Genomic DNA, 19,496 nt, shown 5'->3' with positions numbered 1-19,496 from the left:
CGGCAAATATCGAGCCAATACAGGCCGTAATGGCAGACATCAAGCCAATACGGGCCGACACAACAATTAACGAGCCAATACGGGTGGTAACGACAAACAACGAGTCAATACGGGCTGTAATTGGACTTTGTGACCGACTCTAATTTGCTACGACATTATCAAGAAAATATTTGACTCAATCTCGTGTAGAGAATATTCGAAACAACCTTATCTCATCTAGAAACGGTTACTCAAACCCAAAACCCATGAAGATTAGGGTAAAGAGACTTCTCTATAAAAAGAGAGCAATATCGACACAATAAGAGAGGAAATTGAGAGCAAAACAAGAGACCAAAAGCATAGCCACACGACTAAATTCCAAAGCACTGCTAGGGATCCTAAATTGACTCGTTGTGCCTTAAACTCTTGTATTCGTGCTCGATACTTTGATCAATAAAACGACTATTCAACATCTATTTCTTGTTTCCGTAGTCTCTAAACGAATCGATTATTTTTTGCCCAAACAATTGGCGCTAGAAGGAGGGGCTAGAGTAAACTACGTGAGATGACAGGAAACGGAAGTGATACGGCTAACATCGATGCGAATGTCGCTGCTCAGCTTGAAGCCCTGACTACTAAGCTGAACGAAGCAGTGCAGAAACTGACGCAGATCGAGGCAGATAACGTTAGGCTACGGGAGGAGAACGCCTCGCTGGTGACAGCAGGGAGAGTTTTTACCGAAGCAAGCACTAGATTTCGCGACATGCAAGTGAATCATATGCAAGACCTTAAGTCAACGCCTAGAAACAATAATTGAACACCCACAACGGAAGATGGACGGCTGGAAATTCCTCGTCAGGAAGAGAACGACGGAGGAAACCCTGATACAAGGCAGGCACAGGAAAGCGTAGTTCGAGAAGAAAATTTGGATCAACAAGGAGTTGTTAACACACCGCGCATGGCAGAAATCGAACATGAGCCATATACCAAGTCATTTGAAGCCGCTTACTTGGAAGCTATGATTACAAAACGCCTGGGTGCAGTGGAAGCCATGATTGAACGACTGCCAGGAGTGGCTCCACCGATCCGGAAAAGCAACTTGCACTCGTATGCTGATACAACGTTCTCTGATGAAATCACACTCACTGAGATGCCGAGAAAATTCGTGCTACCAACAATGAAGATGTATGATGGAACATCCGACCGAGATAACCACATAGCGCAATACAAACAACAAATGTTCACGACGGCCATTCAAAGAGAATATCAAGAAGCTACCATGTGCAAAGGATTTGGCTCAAGCCTTACAGGGGTTGCACTTCAGTGGTTTATCAACTTGCCAAACAACTCAATAAATTCGTTTGCATCATTGACAGATCTTTTTGATGAACAATTCGCAAGCAGCAGGAACCTCGAAAAGACAACAGATGATCTGTATGAGGTGCGACATAAGAGAGATGAGTCATTACGTGCCTACGTGGGACGATTCAACAAGGAGAAGGTGTCAATACTAAGCTGCAACATGTCTACTGCCATATCAGCATTCAAGAGAGGTTTACTCCCAGATGGCGACTTGTACAAATAACTTACCAAGTATCAGTGCAAAACCATGGAAGATGTGCTCTCACGGGCATGGGTACAAATAAAATGGGAAGAAAATACATTGTATCGATATTCGTCACATTTTGACTCTCGTGTAGTGAGAAACAAAAGATCAACACGAGATGATAAACCTTACCAAAGACATCGAAGCGAAATACACTAGTGTCATAAGTAATGGTGAGGAACCTTGTCAAACTTTTAAACAAAACTGAAAGTGAGGAGCGCAAATCGTCAAAATGACAAAGACATCAACGACGTCTCGATTTGGTTAGGCATGGTGGTATCAACCATGTGCTGATGACAAAAAATAAGTAGTTTAATGCTTACCCTTGGAGAACCAATGTTAATGAATCGACAAACTTGATAAGTTTATGGATGCTTACCCATCGAGGAAGCAATTTTTCAATATGATAGTCGCTGCTAACCAATTGAGGAAGCAGGCGCTAGCAAATTATGTGACGAATCACTGGATGCAAAAACTTGACAACGAAACACTCGTTAACAAGAACCTTATGATGAGACACTTGATGCACAAACTTTCAAGACGTTCTCTACTAAAACTTAGAACTTATGTCATGAACATGGGCTATAAGTCTTGTTGCAAGACAATGAAATCATGTCATTCGATGTGAAGCTTGTCACGATACAAGTTAAACATGACTTACAACATAAGACATGGTCCTGAAGTTGTTCATATAGTAGTGAGGCCATTGATACACGAATATGTGAACGATAGGCTCGCTACAAAAATTGGGTAATCACCTGAATGCGAAACATTCGCTACAATTACCTATTAACGAGTCGTCGCTATAAGAATGTAACAAATCTGGAATCCACCTGATGGTCGGATCCAAAACTAGCGAATTTGACAGCAAAACAAACGCTAACCTAATCATTCAAAACATTTAATAACGTTTGAAACCGCAATCACACACTTCTGTAATTTCCCACAACTACAATTGTAACCGCAAATGCTGCATTTAAACCAGCCATGCCTAAGTCAAGTAATTATGCGGCAAAGCTTAACTATTTTTTCAATTATAAAAGATATGATTTGTAGTCCCGTATAAAAATTATACCACTTTCAACATAACCAATCACAAAAACGATCCACATTGCTGTTTTATATATTTTTTCAACTATCTAAATATCGCTAAACTTATCTTTGACCTGAAATCATACGAAGCAACTCCGTTGGATGAGTTATATAAGTGACTACCAATATGGTTATGTCTTATAAAATAATGCATTGAACAACTTATATTATGCATTTCTAATTTCTAAGTGAAGTATACCATACTAAAAGCTATCTCACAATGCTAGGCACTGTCCAATGGTAAATCAACTAATGAGGTTCTAAAACACGAACATTAAGATTGAGATTTGTCACCCCGACATAAACATATAAAGGGTGCTTCATTATCAAACACGTATGGTTGTAGATATGATTTTCGAGAGCGTTTTGTATCATGCATCACAGTTCTGTTTTTTGATGCGATATTAATCGTCTATGAGGTGATTTGTATGCTAAAACGTTTATCATTCATGAAGTTTAAAATTTACCAACTGATCTATAAATGTATATGAAAATTTACAATTTTTCTTATGAAAATAACAATATTCTCATATAAACTATAGGACAACATATATTTGGCGCCAATTAATCATATATTCTAATTATTATTATTATTATTATTTACATTCTTTGAGGGGATTACAGTAAATATCAATTAACTGAATCACCATATAATTAACACCTCATGGCATTTCAGTCAAAATTTTCTAATTATGATACCTCTTTTTGTATACATTTAATTTACAAAAACACTATTAACTTGCATAGAAGCGATTCAAAAAACTAGAATCTAAAGTTGCTGATTATGAGACTATTTTCTTTTTTGTTTGGTGTCTTTATTTGGATTTTGAATTTATCCATCCATCACTAGTTTGAGAAAATATTATTAAATTAAAAAAAATAGTCAGAACCTGCATGAAAGCTTATATTACCATAATTAAAGATTTATTAGATTATAACTTGACATCAACACTAATACATATGTTTGGCTAGATGCCCACTTCAAATATTGTATTATTTATTTGTTAAGTTCTTAATATTATTATAATTAGAAATTTATTGTTATTATAATATTAATTAGCAATCCCAGCTGCATGCACATTGCTTATGCCCTACATATGGTCCACCAGGTGAAACAACACAATGTGGGCGTGCGTGTGAATGACTCTTGGAACACAAACTCTTACAGTTTTGTGGCGTACAACCAGTATAGCTTAAAACAACACCACATTTATTTGCAAAATCCCAACCTTTCACTCCTGTTACAATAACAAGTTTAAATTAAAACTCTTAGTTCATATATCTAAAATTAAAATATTACTTTGACTTTTTACCGTAAAGATATTTGTTTTGAAATGGAACATAGGTTTACAATTATAAATATTTAGTATATTAAGTGAATTTGAATGTATCATATAGTTTTTCTTAGAAAATTGTTTAACACCAATATTTATAAAACAATTAGTTGTAATTTGAAACATTTACCTATGTGGCATGAGAGAAAAGAATCATTTAAGAAAAGAAACAACTGAAATATGTTTCATCACTTGATATCACAATTATTCTAATAATGTTAAGACCATATAAATTTACAAAGTAGGGAATTAACAAATATATGTGAAAAATTAAAAACAATTAGGAGAAAATGTAAGTATATACCTAGCAGAAGAACTGTGAAGACAATAAGAACGGTGAATGAAAGTTGACAGGATTTTTTCATCATGTTTAATATAAATTGATCGATAGTGTTTTTTTTTTCTTTTGTTTTTTTAGAAAACTTAAATATTTAATAGTGTTTTAAAATTTGTTATATTAAAAACCAAAGATAGAACGTGTAGTTTATATATAAAGTAAATTAAGTGTGTCTCATACATTTCTAATTTAAGAAATGAGGTATGTACTATCCTATATCCCAAATTATAGGATCTAATTTGACCCAAATTCAAGGTTTTTACGGTAAGATAGGTAAAACTTGTAAACTTGTTTTTTTTTTTTCTTTTTTTTTTTTTTTAAATTGTTGACTATTTTTTTTCGAGTTTTATTGGCATATCCTTTTTATCGCGGGAACAAAGATAATAAAATACAATCATCAAAACTTAGTAAAATATTATATGGTCATTTTTAAAATAAATCACAAGAAGCAAAACATTAATACATTCCAATTAATTTAAAGAAAAATTCCCTAGAATAACACTAAACCAAGTTTTGTAGACAACATAGCCCGTACTCTCTTAACTTCCCAAACTAGCATTAATAATATATTATTCCCTCCGTTTTAAAATATAAGATGTTTTAGAGAAGTTTTTTTGTTTTATAATATAGGATGTTTTCAATTTTTTATGCAACTTTTAGATTAGTTTAGTATTTTATATTATGCAGTATTGTTTCTGATTGGTTGAACTTGTTAAAAGTAAAACTTCTTAATCTGCATGTTTTAGTTAAAACATCATATATTTTGAAACGGATGGAATATTACTTTATCTCAAAATTAATTATAAATTTTTAATATAGATTTACTAAGCTTATGGTTTTAAATGAAACAACAATACCCGACGAAGCTTCCGGCAAAACTTGTGTGAAGCTTCACATCTCAAATCTTCTTTTTTTTCTTCTTTGGCGAAGCTTTCGGCAAAGCTTCCGATCTCAGATTCTGAAAAGGAGACACCAATGGCAGACGGAAGGAAAGCTCCAAAAGGAGACACCAATGGCAGACGGAAGAGACGATTGGTGTAGAAGAATGAAAATAAGAAAGATATTCAAAGAGACAAAGATGTTAGAGTGAAGAGAAGAATGTTCCACGGTAATGAACAGAAGAACGGGAAGATACTAAGAGGAATCCATGGCTGTGTATCTCCTTGGTGCTCTGCTCATACTTACCAGTCTCGATTCTCATGGTATTTTTCTTTCCCCCTCTCTCTAGACTCGATTTGATGAGCGAATTCCCATATTGGGTTGAGCTCTAACTTGAATCTAAAATGCTTGTACGGTATTTAATCTTACTGTATTTATCAATCATATTGTGTAAGGCTTATATGTACTATTGAGATTGAAAAGAGCAAAAATGTAGTCTACTCCAATATGTTGGAATGATTTTAGTTGAGTTACTATGTGGTGAGTTAATTGTTGGTTCTTATTCTCGTACTTTTTGTATGTTTGCATGTGGGCGCTATGACATCAGCTATCAGCACCACTAATTATCACAAACGTAAGCTCAACTTTCATTAGCAAACCCTTATGCTACTGCAACAAGCTTTTCATTTTTGATTGTATATGATTTATCTTCTGTTCTGAAAGTACTTAGCTAGACGTCTACTTTTACGATGAATACCTAGCAAGTGGAGAAGCATCTCCTTGTCCTTTTTGTTCTAGCTGTGCAACTTTTTGCGTTATGTCCTTGTCTTTACTCAAAATTTAATGTTAGTGCATGTAAAAGATAAGCATAATTTGGTATGGCCTGAGAGTTTTGGTGTAGTTGCTTTAATTTATCTTATTTTCTCTCTCTCATAAACTAAGAACCAAAGGGCACATGATAATCCTGCATTTATTATTGCAACTGTATCCTATTGTGCCACATAAGTATTTTGTATTTGTGAATATTTAGAGTATGACAGATAACTATTGCCTTGGAATACGATTTAATTATGTTTTTATTGATTTAAATATGATGTTTATACTTCCTGTATGACCATAGTGGAGTTCTGTTCTCCCATTTCTTTATCACTGGAGCATTAAAGTAAGAAAATTCGTCGTTGTCATTGATTTCGATGTATTCTGTTTCTTTGGCTTGTACTTAGTCCCTTATGGAATTGGTTATTAGTGTTGATGAGGTGGAGTATAGTGGAAGAGGATCTTCTATATATTTATAAATCTTTTTCTAAATTTTAAGGATGTCTTCCTAAACATTATGAAATCTTTTATAAATTTAAAGAAATAAATTTTTGAATCATTTAATTTAAGGTTTGTCTAAATGTATCACATATTACTTCATTTAGTAAGGTATATTTGATTTTATTTTGTGCACACATTCTGATATTATATATATATATATATATATTGATTTTGTGTTTACCTAAATATTCTATGAAGACTATCATAAAGTTTAAGGTTTCCTTCTTAAATATTATTGCACCCTTCCTAAATATAAATAAATATGCTTATAAATTTCCTTTTGGTGTTTTATCTCAATATGTGAAAGATTACTCCACTAATGAAGGGGTAATAATATCATTTTTGTGCATATCAAGGTGTTTACCAATATCGAGACTTTTTATGACGGTCATCCTTAAGCTCCATATGAAATCTAAATTATTTATGAAGTTCATCCCGAAGTTCAAGTAAACTTTCCTGAATTACATGGAATATTCATGAATTTCCAAAGAGTGATGGTTTTTCAAGTTAAAAGAACATGAAGAAGAGGTTCTAAAAAGACAGAGAACTTAAACAAGAATGAAAAACATAGTAAAGACCTTTGTTCAGAGCACTTTTTAGTCATGTTTTTGCATTGTATATAGCCTAACCATATCATTTTTAGGTCTTTAACTTTATACATTTGCATTTAGGTTATTTAGGGTGTTGCATCGTTGCATTGTTGCATTTTGAATGAAAGTAGGTGCTTTGGAGCCTTAAAAGAGCAAGAATGAGGAGGAACCCAAGTATGTACCCGATGGTGTGTTCGTGCAAGAAGAACAGCTCGTAACCTTTATCCGATCAAGCGGATCTAAGCTTAAAAGGAACTACCCGAAGCCCAACCCAAGGAGGTGCTTGACCCTAGCCTCTTGTAGGCCTTCAGACGATGTTGTGCGACTACATCAAAGGGTTTCCATATATAAACTCTTTCCTATTTTCCCACAGAGGGATACATCACACACAATATCGAGAGAGAAAGCGAGAGCTACTTAGAGAGAAAGAGAGGGCGACTTTTACATTTTCACAAGTTTTGTTAGGATTTCTTGATTTCTTTTGCAATACTCTTTACTTAGGTTCTTTACCACATTCTACCATTTTCGTTTTCCCTACTGCTTTCAATTTTATATATTTGTTTCAATATTTTTATTATGGAATTGTTATTCATATCTCTGTCTATGTCGATTTCTATGATGTTTGAGTAGTGAACCAAGGTTTCTAAGGATGGGATAGGCTAGTAAGTGTTTTTAATCGATTATGATGTTTTAGATTGATTGTTCTTATTAAACAATTCCCTTTGAAATTAGTGTTCTTAATGCTAGTTTCAGACCGAGAGGTTGAGACTAGATCTTAGGTGTTTCCGCATCGAGAGATGTTTGTTGAAACGTTTGAACCAAGTAATGCCAGAGATTTATTCACTTAGCCTAAGAGATTAGATGAGTAAGGAATTCATTGACATTAGTGGATTGGATCTTATTGCCTGCTTTGTCATGTTTCTCCAACGAGAATTGGGTAGGGAAGTGATTAAGATTGATTGTTTCTACCATGAGAATGGATTATCAAAGGTTAGGGATTCATTCTCTAGGGAATAGATTGCTTGAGTCATGTAAGAAATTCTAGGTTGATTAGGAATACTTATGAACCGATTACACCATCCTTAGGAGCTTTCGTATTTGAATGTTCAAACTTTTATCATTAACTCGACCACCAACCTGACCTGGTACTCGATCATCATCATTAGGATCATCATCGTGTGGTGCCTCGAGTTTTTCATCATTTTGTTCTTGTTTTCTTGTCACCCGACCACCTACTCGATCCAATGCTAGATTGCTTGCATCGTGTACCTCGGTCGAGTAGTTCTTTGTTTTATTCTTTTTATTTTTGTTCATTCTAGGTTGTTAGACTAAAATCCCTCTAAGACTTGGCTTGACTTGCATAGTGTTGATTGCATTATATCTGCTAGCATTACAACCATTTGGATTGATAACCCTTTGTACTACAACTGCATAGGAAATTAATATCCTAGGTGAAAATCCTACTATCAATTTGGCGATGTTGCCATTTGATTGTTTCTTGTTACATTTAGAATTTCAAAACTGGCTAGATCAAGTTCTTTTTTATTTATTTATTTCAGTACTGACTTGTTTGCCTTCTCTGCTTGTTTGTTTTGTGTTTCAGGTACAACCCGAGTATCAACCCGATCAGTCAACCAATCACTTGGATCGAGTTGACCATCGAGTACCTACTTGAATACTTGTTTCTTCATGCAAACAAGATCCAAAGGTAGCCAACACCTAAGTCCTTTCATCGACAACTTTGATAGACCTCGGCTACTCCAAAAGCAACAAGTACAGCCACCACAACAGACACCTATGAAGCACGGGGACGGCAGTTCCATGACGTCTCCCGTCTCGGAAACGCTTCAGGTACGGGGACGGCGAAGAAACGACATGGAAACGTCTTCGGGACGTTTCACACGTTTCTATTGTAAAATAGGAAATTTAACTTTTTTTCTTCCATTGTCTAAAAAAGAAAAGAAAAACAAACTTTTTAAATATTGTCTAATTAGGGTTTACAAATATCAATGCTCTATATTTTTGCATTTTTACTGAACGTCGTTCAAACCAAAACACACAAACTTCTCTGTTTTTTATTTTTGGTGAAGATAAACTTTTCTGTTTTTTTTGTGAAGACAAACTTCTCTGTTTAGTTTTGAGAATGAGTTTCTCAAAGAATAACTTATTTTAATTATTATTTATTTTCTTATAGTCATGTTTTGTTTCATGAAAATTCTTTATAAGTGACTTTATTTATTTTATTATACTAATCTATGAATATTTTTATATTTTATATATTATAAAACTGACATACCCCTGCCGTATCCGTACCCCTAAAAATTTACTTCGTCGTTTTCCGTCCCCGTTCCCGTATCCCGTATCAGTACCCGTCTCGGTACAGCATAAAGAAACACCACTTGAGGAGGAAATGAAGGATATCATGAATTTTGAGATGTCATTCCTAAATATTATTGAATCCCCTTCCTAAATTTTTAAAAATGTGTTTCTAAAATTCTTTTTTTGATGTTTTGCGTGGAAAAAGATGAACCTTGTTATTGTCAAAAATAAAAAAATGAACCTTGTTTTTGTGTGCAGGGGAATCATTTTCAGATACCATAAAGATGCGGTTTTTGTTAAAGGAAGAAATTTTGAACGCTTTCTCGTTTTGCCAACCCTTAATAACCGAAGAAACATAGGTCTTTTAGTACAATATACATTAAAGAGAGAATCCAAACCTTAAAAGGGATTACATTCATAAAAATAATCTTGTGTAAATATGATGGTTCTTCTCATTTAAATATGTTGGTTTATGGTCGATTTGCTCCCATGATTTGGCAGCAACCAAACCGGTTTAGTGAACCGGTATAATTGAGAGGTTAATTCCCAAATGATACGAAAGCCATTTGTGTTTGTTCGTGAAGTCCCTTGCCTTTCTCTATAAAGGAAGATTATACCGAGACATGAAAGAAAACTTGGATAACACTTGTGTCCATTGACATAGAGAAAAAAAATGTTCTAGAGAGTGAAAGTTTTGAGAGATCAACGGAAAGGGCACTTGAACGGTGGCTTGTTGTTGATTTCCATCTTTGATTTCAACCCTGATCTCTGCATCAATTCTCAGACGATTTTGTGCCATATTCATCACTAACCCACCAAGATATGTGTTCCGGTTTAATGGTTCCGCATAGTAATCTAACAAAATCAACCCAACAACATTGTAACTGAAGAAGCCATTAATAACTAGTCCAACTTCTCGACACCAAGGATAAACAATAAGATTTCATATAATTCCACATAATTTTAGTTATCGAGTTTAATCATGAAATTAATCTTCAATACGCTGAAACTATAGAAAAAGCTAATTTTTTTTGTCGTAGAGGCCAACCATCAAACACCTTATGAGCACTAATAAACACCACCAAGAAGCACAAAAAATAAAGCTTAACCTTATGATGATCATAGTTTTTACGGTTTTTAACCATGATATAAAGAGTGTTTTAGTGTCTTTTCATGTGTTTTAAAGTTCTTTGTGAGTCTTTACAGCTTTTCTAGGATTTTGGCACGGATGGAACAAAATGAAGTAATTTGGAACGTTTGGAAGCACTGAGACCGAAGGAAATCAAACTTGAAGTCGATCAAGGGTGATGGTGTCAATCGACACCATTATTGGTGTCGCTCGAAACCCCTTTCAGCCGACAAAAGAAGAAACCCAAGTTTGAAAATTTATAAAGTGGCCCCAAAGTTTTCCCTAATTGCCACATTAGTCTTTGACGTGTTTTAGGACATATATATGTATGGTTTTAGGTTTTATAAACCGTTAAGTTTTATATTCTGCAACCTTTGAAAAAGAGATATTGAGAGCTTTTGGGAGAGAAAGATCTGAACTCATCTGTAGAGAGAAGATTTATAACCATGATAAGAAGTAATCGATTATGATGTTTTAGATTGATTGTTCTTATTAAACAATTCCCTTTGAAATTAGTGTTCTTAATGCTAGTTTCAGACCGAGAGGTTGAGACTAGATCTTAGGTGTTTCCGCATCGAGAGATGTTTGTTGAAACGTTTGAACCAAGTAATGCCAGAGATTTATTCACTTAGCCTAAGAGATTAGATGAGTAAGGAATTCATTGACATTAGTGGATTGGATCTTATTGCCTGCTTTGTCATGTTTCTCCAACGAGAATTGGGTAGGAAAGTGATTAAGATTGATTGTTTCTACCATGAGAATGGATTATCAAAGGTTAGGGATTCATTCTCTAGGGAATAGATTGCTTGAGTCATGTAAGAAATTCTAGGTTGATTAGGAATACTTATGAACCGATTACGCCATCCTTAGGAGCTTTCGTATTTGAATGTTCAAACTTTTATCATTAACTCGACCACCAACCTGACCTGATACTCTATCATCATCATTAGGATCATCATCGTGTGGTGCCTCGAGTTTTTCATCATTTTGTTCTTGTTTTCTTGTCACCCGACCACCTACTCGATCCAATACTAGATTGTTTGCATCGTGTACCTCGGTCGAGTAGTTCTTTGTTTTATTCTTTTTATTTTTGTTCATTCTAGGTTGTTAGACTAAAATCCCTCCAAGACTTGGCTTGACTTGCATATAAAAACCATATCTTAAAGAATATATTTGTTAACTTCATGTAGTATAAATCGATACACCATTTGCCTCCTCGCTTGAAACACTCCCAAGCATAGAAATCGATACACCATTTACCTTGCCGCCTCGCTTTCCGGCACCGGTGGAGCAGCTACTCGCTGGCGTCAGGATCTATCAAAGCCCCTTAACCCTTTTTACCCTCTCTTACCCCTTTGGACCCTTTTATTTGAGTTTCTTTTGTTCAATTCCCTTCAAAATCCAAATCATTTTTCTTCTATGGCTCTCTCTGCCAATGACCCTAATACGAGCAACGAAGGAAGGAAGAAAACTCCGGCGAGTCCCTTCCTAAACCATCCTCCGATTGCAACAAACTTTCTGAAGTGGGGAAAAGAGAATCTCCATGAATCCAGCAACGCCACACCTTGAAAACCTGGACAAGCTCCATCGCTTGTCTTGGATCCTCCAAATCTGGATTCTTGTCACTCTCCTCCGACAAATCTGTTCACCGAACAGCAGCGGATGTAAGGCCTTCACTCCACCTGCGCTTTTATCAGGAAGAAACTCTACTACTATGGAGGCTGAGACCGGCGGCCGCTCCGCCGCTGAGGTTGACAACAGACATCAGCATAACCTTATAAGCCTCAGTGGTCTCCCTAAATGGACTAGGCCCATCACTTCCATGTTTTCACCCTGGTCCATTTTCGTCCAAGCCCATTTGTGATCCATTAGCTTATTCACTTTGGTCCATGTCTGTATTATTATCTTTTTCACAAAACCACTCTAATTCTTCGATCTCTTTTGTTGATAGAAAAGACCCTCTGCTCTACAACGTTTGGTTTACGAGTCTTAGTGTTGGCAATATTCTTCGTTTAATCCTGGAAAAATGACGGCATTATGATCTCGTTTTCAAGGAGCGGTGATTATTGTTTCTTCTCCAATCTTTTATTCTTGCTTCTGCTAATTAATGTTTTAAAGCCAGATCTGAACAACAACTCTTAAGGCTATTATTCACAAAACCCGAAGCTTGAGGATGATTGGCATTAGGATCCCCTCCAAGGAGAGGCGATTACCGAAGTGTCCTCAATTTTATCTCCCCTGTTTATCAAGCCCTTTCAAGATCAAATCATCAATTTCAGGGAGATTGTTCGCAGTCTGGAAAACTTTAAGAATAACGACGTTATGCAGTGTTTACCGAAACTTCTTCAAGCAAGAACTGATTTCAACCTCCTCCTTGCCAATGAGCAGCTTAGCGCTTCTCTTCTCGCGCCGGCGAGAACCTCGGCTATGGAACCCTCATCAACGTCACTTAGTCTATTTACAGTGACCATTACTTCATCCAACGCTTCTTTCGCGGATGAACGCTCGACAAACTTGCGCCAGTTTGCTTCCTAGCGTTTGTTTACAAGATCTCATGGATCCTTCGTCGACCTACTTTAGCTACCTTTGTGTAGCCGCTGTTTTTATCTTGATGTTGTCTCTACTTTGTGTTAAGCTTCACTATTTTTTATCCTATGGCTTGTATGAACCTATTTTAGATTGATTAATGAAAACAAGTCTTTGTTATATATATATATATATATATATATATATATATTTGTTAAACTAAGCAACAAATTTACTAACACGGTTTTAGACAAATTTGAATAACTGATTGAGTTATATTCAAATGCCAAAGTAAAATCCCAAACATGGTCTGCTTCAATATGACATAATAATGACATGGCACGGCTCGCCACAATACTATGCAGTTTGTATTTTTCTCTCTAATTTCCAAAGTGTTATTCGTACTTTCAAGTTTCAACTAGGCAAATTGCTAGCTACCTAACTTTTGATCTTAATCTACAGTGAAGAGTCGTAAAGATCTAACTATAGAAATCATTGATTGAGGCCGACTCGAAATAATCCATAATGGAGAAGATAGATTACTCTGCCATGATTGAACAAGTTATTTTTTTTTGTTTAGGTGAGGAAATTCGAAGTAGTAGATATATATATATATATATGAGAAGTGACGAGTAGTTCAAAATTGTTATCCTAAGAAAAATCTGCGGCCTAAAATCATTGAAAAAAGTGTAGAAATTTACCTCTTATGCCAACAAGAAATGAAACTAGCGGCAACTGCTATGGAAGTCTTCTCAAAGCTGCTCCATTCGAGGTACTCTTTTGGTTGCATCTTCTATCACCCTAAGACATCAGCTCTTGAGATCTCTCATCTGATGTTCGCGGATGATGTGATGATTTTTTCGATGGAGGAAGCACTTCTTTTCATGGTGTAAATGAAACTTTGGATGACTTCAGGGGTTGGTCAGGTTTGAATATGAACAGAGATAAGACTGAGCTTTTCTTGACAGGAGTAAATGAGACTAAATCCTCAGCTATTGCAAATTATGGTTTTCCCCAGGGCTCTCTACCAATCAGGTATCTTGGTTTGCCTTTAATGAATAGGAAGATGAAAAATATCGACTATGCTCCATTTCTGGAAAAGATTAAAGCACACTTCAATTCTTGGGCTGTGAAGTCTCTCTCCTTTGCAGGACGTCTCCAGCTGATTGCCTCGGTGATTACTGGAATAGTCGTGTTTTGGATGTCTACGTTCAAGTTACCGAGAGGTTGTATCAGAAGCATTGAATCCCTTTGTTCGAGATTCTTATCATCTGGTGGTACTGAAAATTTTCTTAAGGCAAGGGTAGCTTGGGCTACTGTTTGTTTACCAAAATCTGAAGGTAGCATCGGGCTAAGGAGGTTCATTGAATGGAACACCACCCTAAACCTAAAGCTTGTATGGCTTCTATTCTCCAATAGTGGTTCCCTTTGGGTTGCATGACATAGATTCCATCATCTTCAAAGTGCGGGTAATGTCTCAATCTCTAAGTTCTGGTATGTTCATGAGTCTGCAAGGGATACGTGGAACTGGAAATGTATCTTGCGCCTAAGACCTCTTGTTGATAAGTCTTTGAGGTGTACCTTGGGCAACAATCTCTAAGCTAGCTTTTAGAGGGATAGTTGGACACCGTTTGGGCCCCTCATTCATTTCTTGGGTGAAGATGGCCCCAGAAATCTTAGGCTGCCTGTCTCCTCTACTGTGGCCGCAGCCATTGCAGGCACTTCTTGGGCTCTTCCGCCTCCCAGATCCCCGCAGGTTCTGGACCTCCATATCTACCTCACAACAGTAAGACTGCCTCTAAATCATGTTCACCAGGATACTTATTTCTTGTATGTGAACAATGTGGACTACAATGGCTTCTCTTCTTCAAAGACTTGGCAGTTCCGCCCCTGGTTCCTTAGACACAGGGAAGAAGTGAAAAATTGGGCTCCTTTAGTCTGGTTCAAAGGAGAAATTCCTCGCAATGCTTTCAACATGTGGGTCGCTCAGCTTGATAGATTACCTACACGGATGAGACTACTTTCTTGGGGATTGTAGGTTTCTCACCTTTCCTGCTTATGCTCAGTCGGTGCTGAAACTAGAAACCACTTGCTCTTGACTTGTGATTTCTCTTCTTATCTATGGAATAAGGTTTTGGTCAGGCTTCGGCACACGCCATTTGTGTTCCATAACTGGGACGCCGTCTTATCTTGGCTTAGGGGGTCCTCTCTTACCGCGCCATCAACTCTACGAAAAATTGTGTCGTCGGAAGTCATTTACCAAACTTGGAAGCAAAGGAATAATGTGTTTCACAACTCTCAGCTGATCCATCCGGAGACTATATTCAAGATCATCGTTCGTGAGATCCTTAACTCAATTCACGTTAGAAGGTATCGAAGAAAATTTAAAACGTTATGATCAGTTGAAGGTTCGATTTGTATTTTCTATTTACTTCCTTGTTTTTTTCATTTTTTTTTTGCCAAGAAACTAAACTTTTTAGGTAATCAAAATGTAATCCCTAAACTCTTTCATTTATATGATATTTACTCGCTTAGCGAAAAAAAAACTAGCGGCAACTAGGAGAAGCAAGAGACCAACAAATAGGGAACACTTATGATTGATATATTAAGTATATTTAAATGACTTCGTTAATTATCCAATAATAAGGTTTAAATGTCTTTGAAAATATTGACCGATCACGTGAGAGAACAGTGAGTTACATTTACATAGTTATTTGAAAATAAATTTTGTTCCGTAATTTTGCACAAAAAATGTGCTATTAATCTCAAATAGGATAGTTCTAACTTAACCGATACTTCCTATGTGTAACCTAAAAATGTTGTCCAATCTAAACAGACGCATGCATGCACACGTTTACCAAACCTATGCATTGTAAGTTCTCCGTAAAGTGTGAACAAGTGACGGACTCTTATTGGTTTCTCTTATATATGTATCTGACGTATTAATGTATTACACTAGAATTTCTATAAATTAATATTCGATAAATTAATAATTTTTATAAATCAATAATTTTTTCTAGTTCCATAGACTAATGTAATTTTGGACACAATTTGATAATATAATAAAATAATAATTTTTTTGAAAATCCTATGTAAATATATAGTTCCATCAATAATATAAATTAATAGTTATATAATATTATCTAAATAATGTATATATATACACATTAATTTTTCTTAGAGTTCATTTTTAATTTTTTTACTATATAAATTTTTTTGAGTGTTATATGCAAAACATAATAATTGTTATTTTTTTTCTAATTTATTTTATACAAATATTAGTTATAATGATTAAATATTTCTTTTTTTACTAAATTAGAAAAGCCTTTTTATAAATCAATAATTATTAATTTATCTAGAAAATAAAACTTCTATAAATTAATATATTTTTATGGTCTCAACATTATTAATTTATAGAGGTTTTACTGTGTTTTTTTAAAAAACTTATTATTTTTTTATTCCACACAAGTTCAACTTAGATGGTAATTTAATGATTTCTTTTGGATTTTTTTTTTTTTTTTTGGTTTACGTAATTGGAGATATCATAAGGGAGTAAGTAAGAGAGAGAAAAAAAGTGAAAAAAATAATTTAAAGTGTGAAATGAGAAGTATTTATAATTTGTATACTACTAAATAATGATGTGTATGATTTAGGCCACTAATCAATGAAAGCTTAGCTGTGGGTTTAGGAAGGCGCCAGGAAAGTATAAAAAAAAAAAAAAAAAAACAAAAGCAGGAAGGGGTAAATTAGTCTTTTCACAAACAAAATTTAATGAAAGGAAGAAGGACTTAGTGAGGAAAGAGGAAGACGCGGAGGTACACTCATTTTCTTCTCATAATCTATTTTTTTCTGATTCTCCGCAAAATCCTCTGAGAAAGAAAAGGTTAGATTTCGTTTGGGTGTGGGGAAAGATTTTAGATTTTTTTTGTTGTTGTTGGTTGGAGGGATTGAAGAAGAAGAAGAAGAAATGAACCGACAAGGCGGTGGTGGACAACGGCTGAGATCAGCTAGACCCACCACAATTCACGATTGTGCTCTCTCCGGCGATCTTATTGCTTTGCAGAGGCTTCTTAAAGACAACCCTTCTCTTCTCAATGAACGCAATCCCGTTGTATGTCTCATACACTTTCTTTGCTTTTCTTTTTGTTCTGTGTTGTTTTTTGCTGAATTCCGAATCTGTTACTAAAAAATCTCCGATTTCGATATGTGTTTGGTTCGGTACCGGATCGATTTAGACTAGTGAATGAATTTGAAGTTTTGGTGGTGAATTTGCATTCGAATCTGGTGAAATCGTATGCCCATGAATCAAAAATCGTGTTTTTTTCCTTTTGTTTGATTTTGGGAATTTTGCAGATGTATCATACGCCACTTCATGTTTCTGCTGGTAATGGTAATGTTGATATAGTTAAGTATCTTCTTGCTTGGACTGGATCTGATAAAGTTGAGTTGGAAGCTATGAATACCGTAAGTCTTTTGTTCTTTTGTTTTCTTGAAGGTTTTTGATTTTGCAGTTTTAATCAATGTTGTTCTTTCAGTATGGTGAGACTCCATTGCACATGGCAGCCAAGAATGGTTGTAATGAAGCTGCTAAGCTACTCCTTGAGAGTGGTGCTTTTATTGAAGCTAAAGCCAGTGTAATTTCCTCTCCCTCTCTCTCTCTCTCTCTCTCTCTCTCTCTCTCTCTCTCTCTCTCTCTCTCTCAGTCTCTCTGTTCTACTTGATTGATTTAGCTTGGATTGATTTGGTTTGGATATTTTATGCAGAACGGTATGACACCATTGCACCTTGCGGTATGGTACTCAATTACTTCGAAAGATATCTCTACTGTTAAGACACTGCTCGACAATAACGCAGATTGCAGTGCCAAAGATAATGTATGATTTTTCTGAGATTATTATTATTATTGGTTCTTTTGTTTTCGTAAATTGTGGTATTAGTTTTGTGATAGCTGTTGGGATTTTGCATTTCCAGGAAGGGATGACTCCTTTGGACCATTTACCTAAAGGGCAAGGTAGTGAGAAGTTAAGGGAATTACTGCGGTGGTTTCTCCAAGAACAGAGGAAAAGAAGTGCGCTTGAGCAATGCGGTAAGACTAAAGCCAAGATGGATCTACTTGAGGATGAGTTATCTAATATTGTCGGGTTAAGTGAGCTGAAGACACAACTGAGGAAATGGGCAAAAGGAATGCTTCTAGATGAGAGGAGAAGGGCTCTTGGGCTAAACATTGGAACTAGACGACCTCCCCATATGGCATTTCTTGGAAACCCTGGAACAGGTGAAAGGAAAAAAATGCTTTATGAATATGCTTCTCTGTCTTTAAAACAAACCAATACATGACTGCTTTTGTTGATCCAAATAACAGGTAAAACCATGGTAGCTCGAGTTCTCGGGAAGTTGCTTAACACAGTTGGAATTTTACCAACTGATAAGGTAACAGAAGTACAGCGTACAGACTTGGTTGGTGAGTTTGTTGGCCATACAGGACCAAAGACCAGGAGAAAGGTGAAAACACTGTTCATATTATTCTAATTTCACTTGTTGGTTTGGTTTCGAGATTCTAAATGCTTTCAATTTCTGGACAGATCCAAGAAGCTGAGGGAGGGATCCTATTTGTGGATGAAGCATACCGGTTGATCCCGATGCAAAAGGCGGACGACAAGGACTACGGTCTAGAAGCTCTGGAAGAAATCATGTCGGTCATGGACACAGGCAAAATCGTGGTGATATTCGCCGGATACAGCGAGCCAATGAAGCGTGTGATCGCATCAAACGAAGGGTTTTGCAGAAGGGTCACAAAGTTTTTCAATTTCAGCGACTTCAGTGCCAAAGAACTGGCTCAGATACTACACATCAAGATGAACAACCAAGGAGAGGACACTCTATTCTATGGTTTCAGATTGCATGAGTCGTGCACTCTGCAGGAGATAGCATCACTGATAGAGAGGGAAACAACGGAGAAGCAGAGGAAGGAGATGAACGGAGGATTGGTGGACACGCTACTTGTTAACGCGAGGGAGAATCTTGATCTCCGACTTAGCTTTGAGTGTGTTGACACTGAAGAGATTTGTACAATCAATTTGGAAGATCTAGAGGCCGGACTTCGTGTTTTCTCGCAGTAAATTTTTCTGATGTCTGTATAATTTGATTAGTATTTACAACTGTATTGATTCAATTCTTTACATCCTATTCTTTTTATGTTTTGTCCCCCTCAAGATCTTGTAGGAGGAGAGATTTCAACTTCCATAGCCTGATCGCTCGCTCTATTTGTGTTGTTGTATAACAATATTGCTATGTTTTGTCCTTTTTTCTTTCACTTTTCTTATATATTTCGTGAAATATGTATTATTTACATTACTTGTTTTATATGATACCAACGATTACACGTAAA

The 19,496-nt window shown here is 35.8% G+C and overlaps 2 protein-coding genes and 2 long non-coding RNA genes across 4 annotated transcripts; 3 read left to right on the top strand and 1 right to left on the bottom strand.

The window, feature by feature from the left end:
* Positions 1-544: 544 nt before the first annotated feature.
* Positions 545-1,564, top strand: LOC147920550 (uncharacterized). Its single transcript, XM_087501131.1, has 2 exons — positions 545-748; positions 839-1,564. Exons 1-2 carry the CDS (start codon positions 545-547, stop codon positions 1,562-1,564), a joined length of 930 nt encoding a protein of 309 aa, XP_087357257.1.
* Positions 1,565-3,584: 2,020 nt separating this feature from the next.
* On the bottom strand, positions 3,585-4,470 carry LOC147920549 (uncharacterized). The gene is made up of 2 exons (XR_015590745.1): positions 4,316-4,470; positions 3,585-3,915 (listed from the first exon to the last, which is right to left on the bottom strand). It is a non-coding gene; the product is annotated as an uncharacterized LOC147920549 (long non-coding RNA).
* A 712-nt stretch (positions 4,471-5,182) lies between these two features.
* Positions 5,183-6,108, top strand: LOC147920548 (uncharacterized). The gene is made up of 2 exons (XR_015590746.1): positions 5,183-5,550; positions 5,835-6,108. It is a non-coding gene; the product is annotated as an uncharacterized LOC147920548 (long non-coding RNA).
* Positions 6,109-16,613: 10,505 nt separating this feature from the next.
* On the top strand, positions 16,614-19,496 carry LOC104766384 (uncharacterized). Its single transcript, XM_010490262.3, has 7 exons — positions 16,614-17,219; positions 17,462-17,572; positions 17,644-17,742; positions 17,872-17,982; positions 18,080-18,383; positions 18,471-18,610; positions 18,691-19,496. The coding sequence occupies exons 1-7, from the start codon at positions 17,076-17,078 to the stop codon at positions 19,225-19,227; spliced, it is 1,446 nt and encodes a 481-aa protein (XP_010488564.1). The 5' UTR covers positions 16,614-17,075; the 3' UTR covers positions 19,228-19,496.

This window comes from Camelina sativa, chromosome 19 (assembly GCF_030686135.1).
Source record: "Camelina sativa cultivar CO46 ecotype springtype chromosome 19, ASM3068613v1".
NCBI classification, from domain to species: Eukaryota; Viridiplantae; Streptophyta; class Magnoliopsida; order Brassicales; family Brassicaceae; genus Camelina; species Camelina sativa.
Note: the sequence above shows the minus strand (reverse complement) of the source record. Positions and strands in the feature narration are given on the sequence as shown.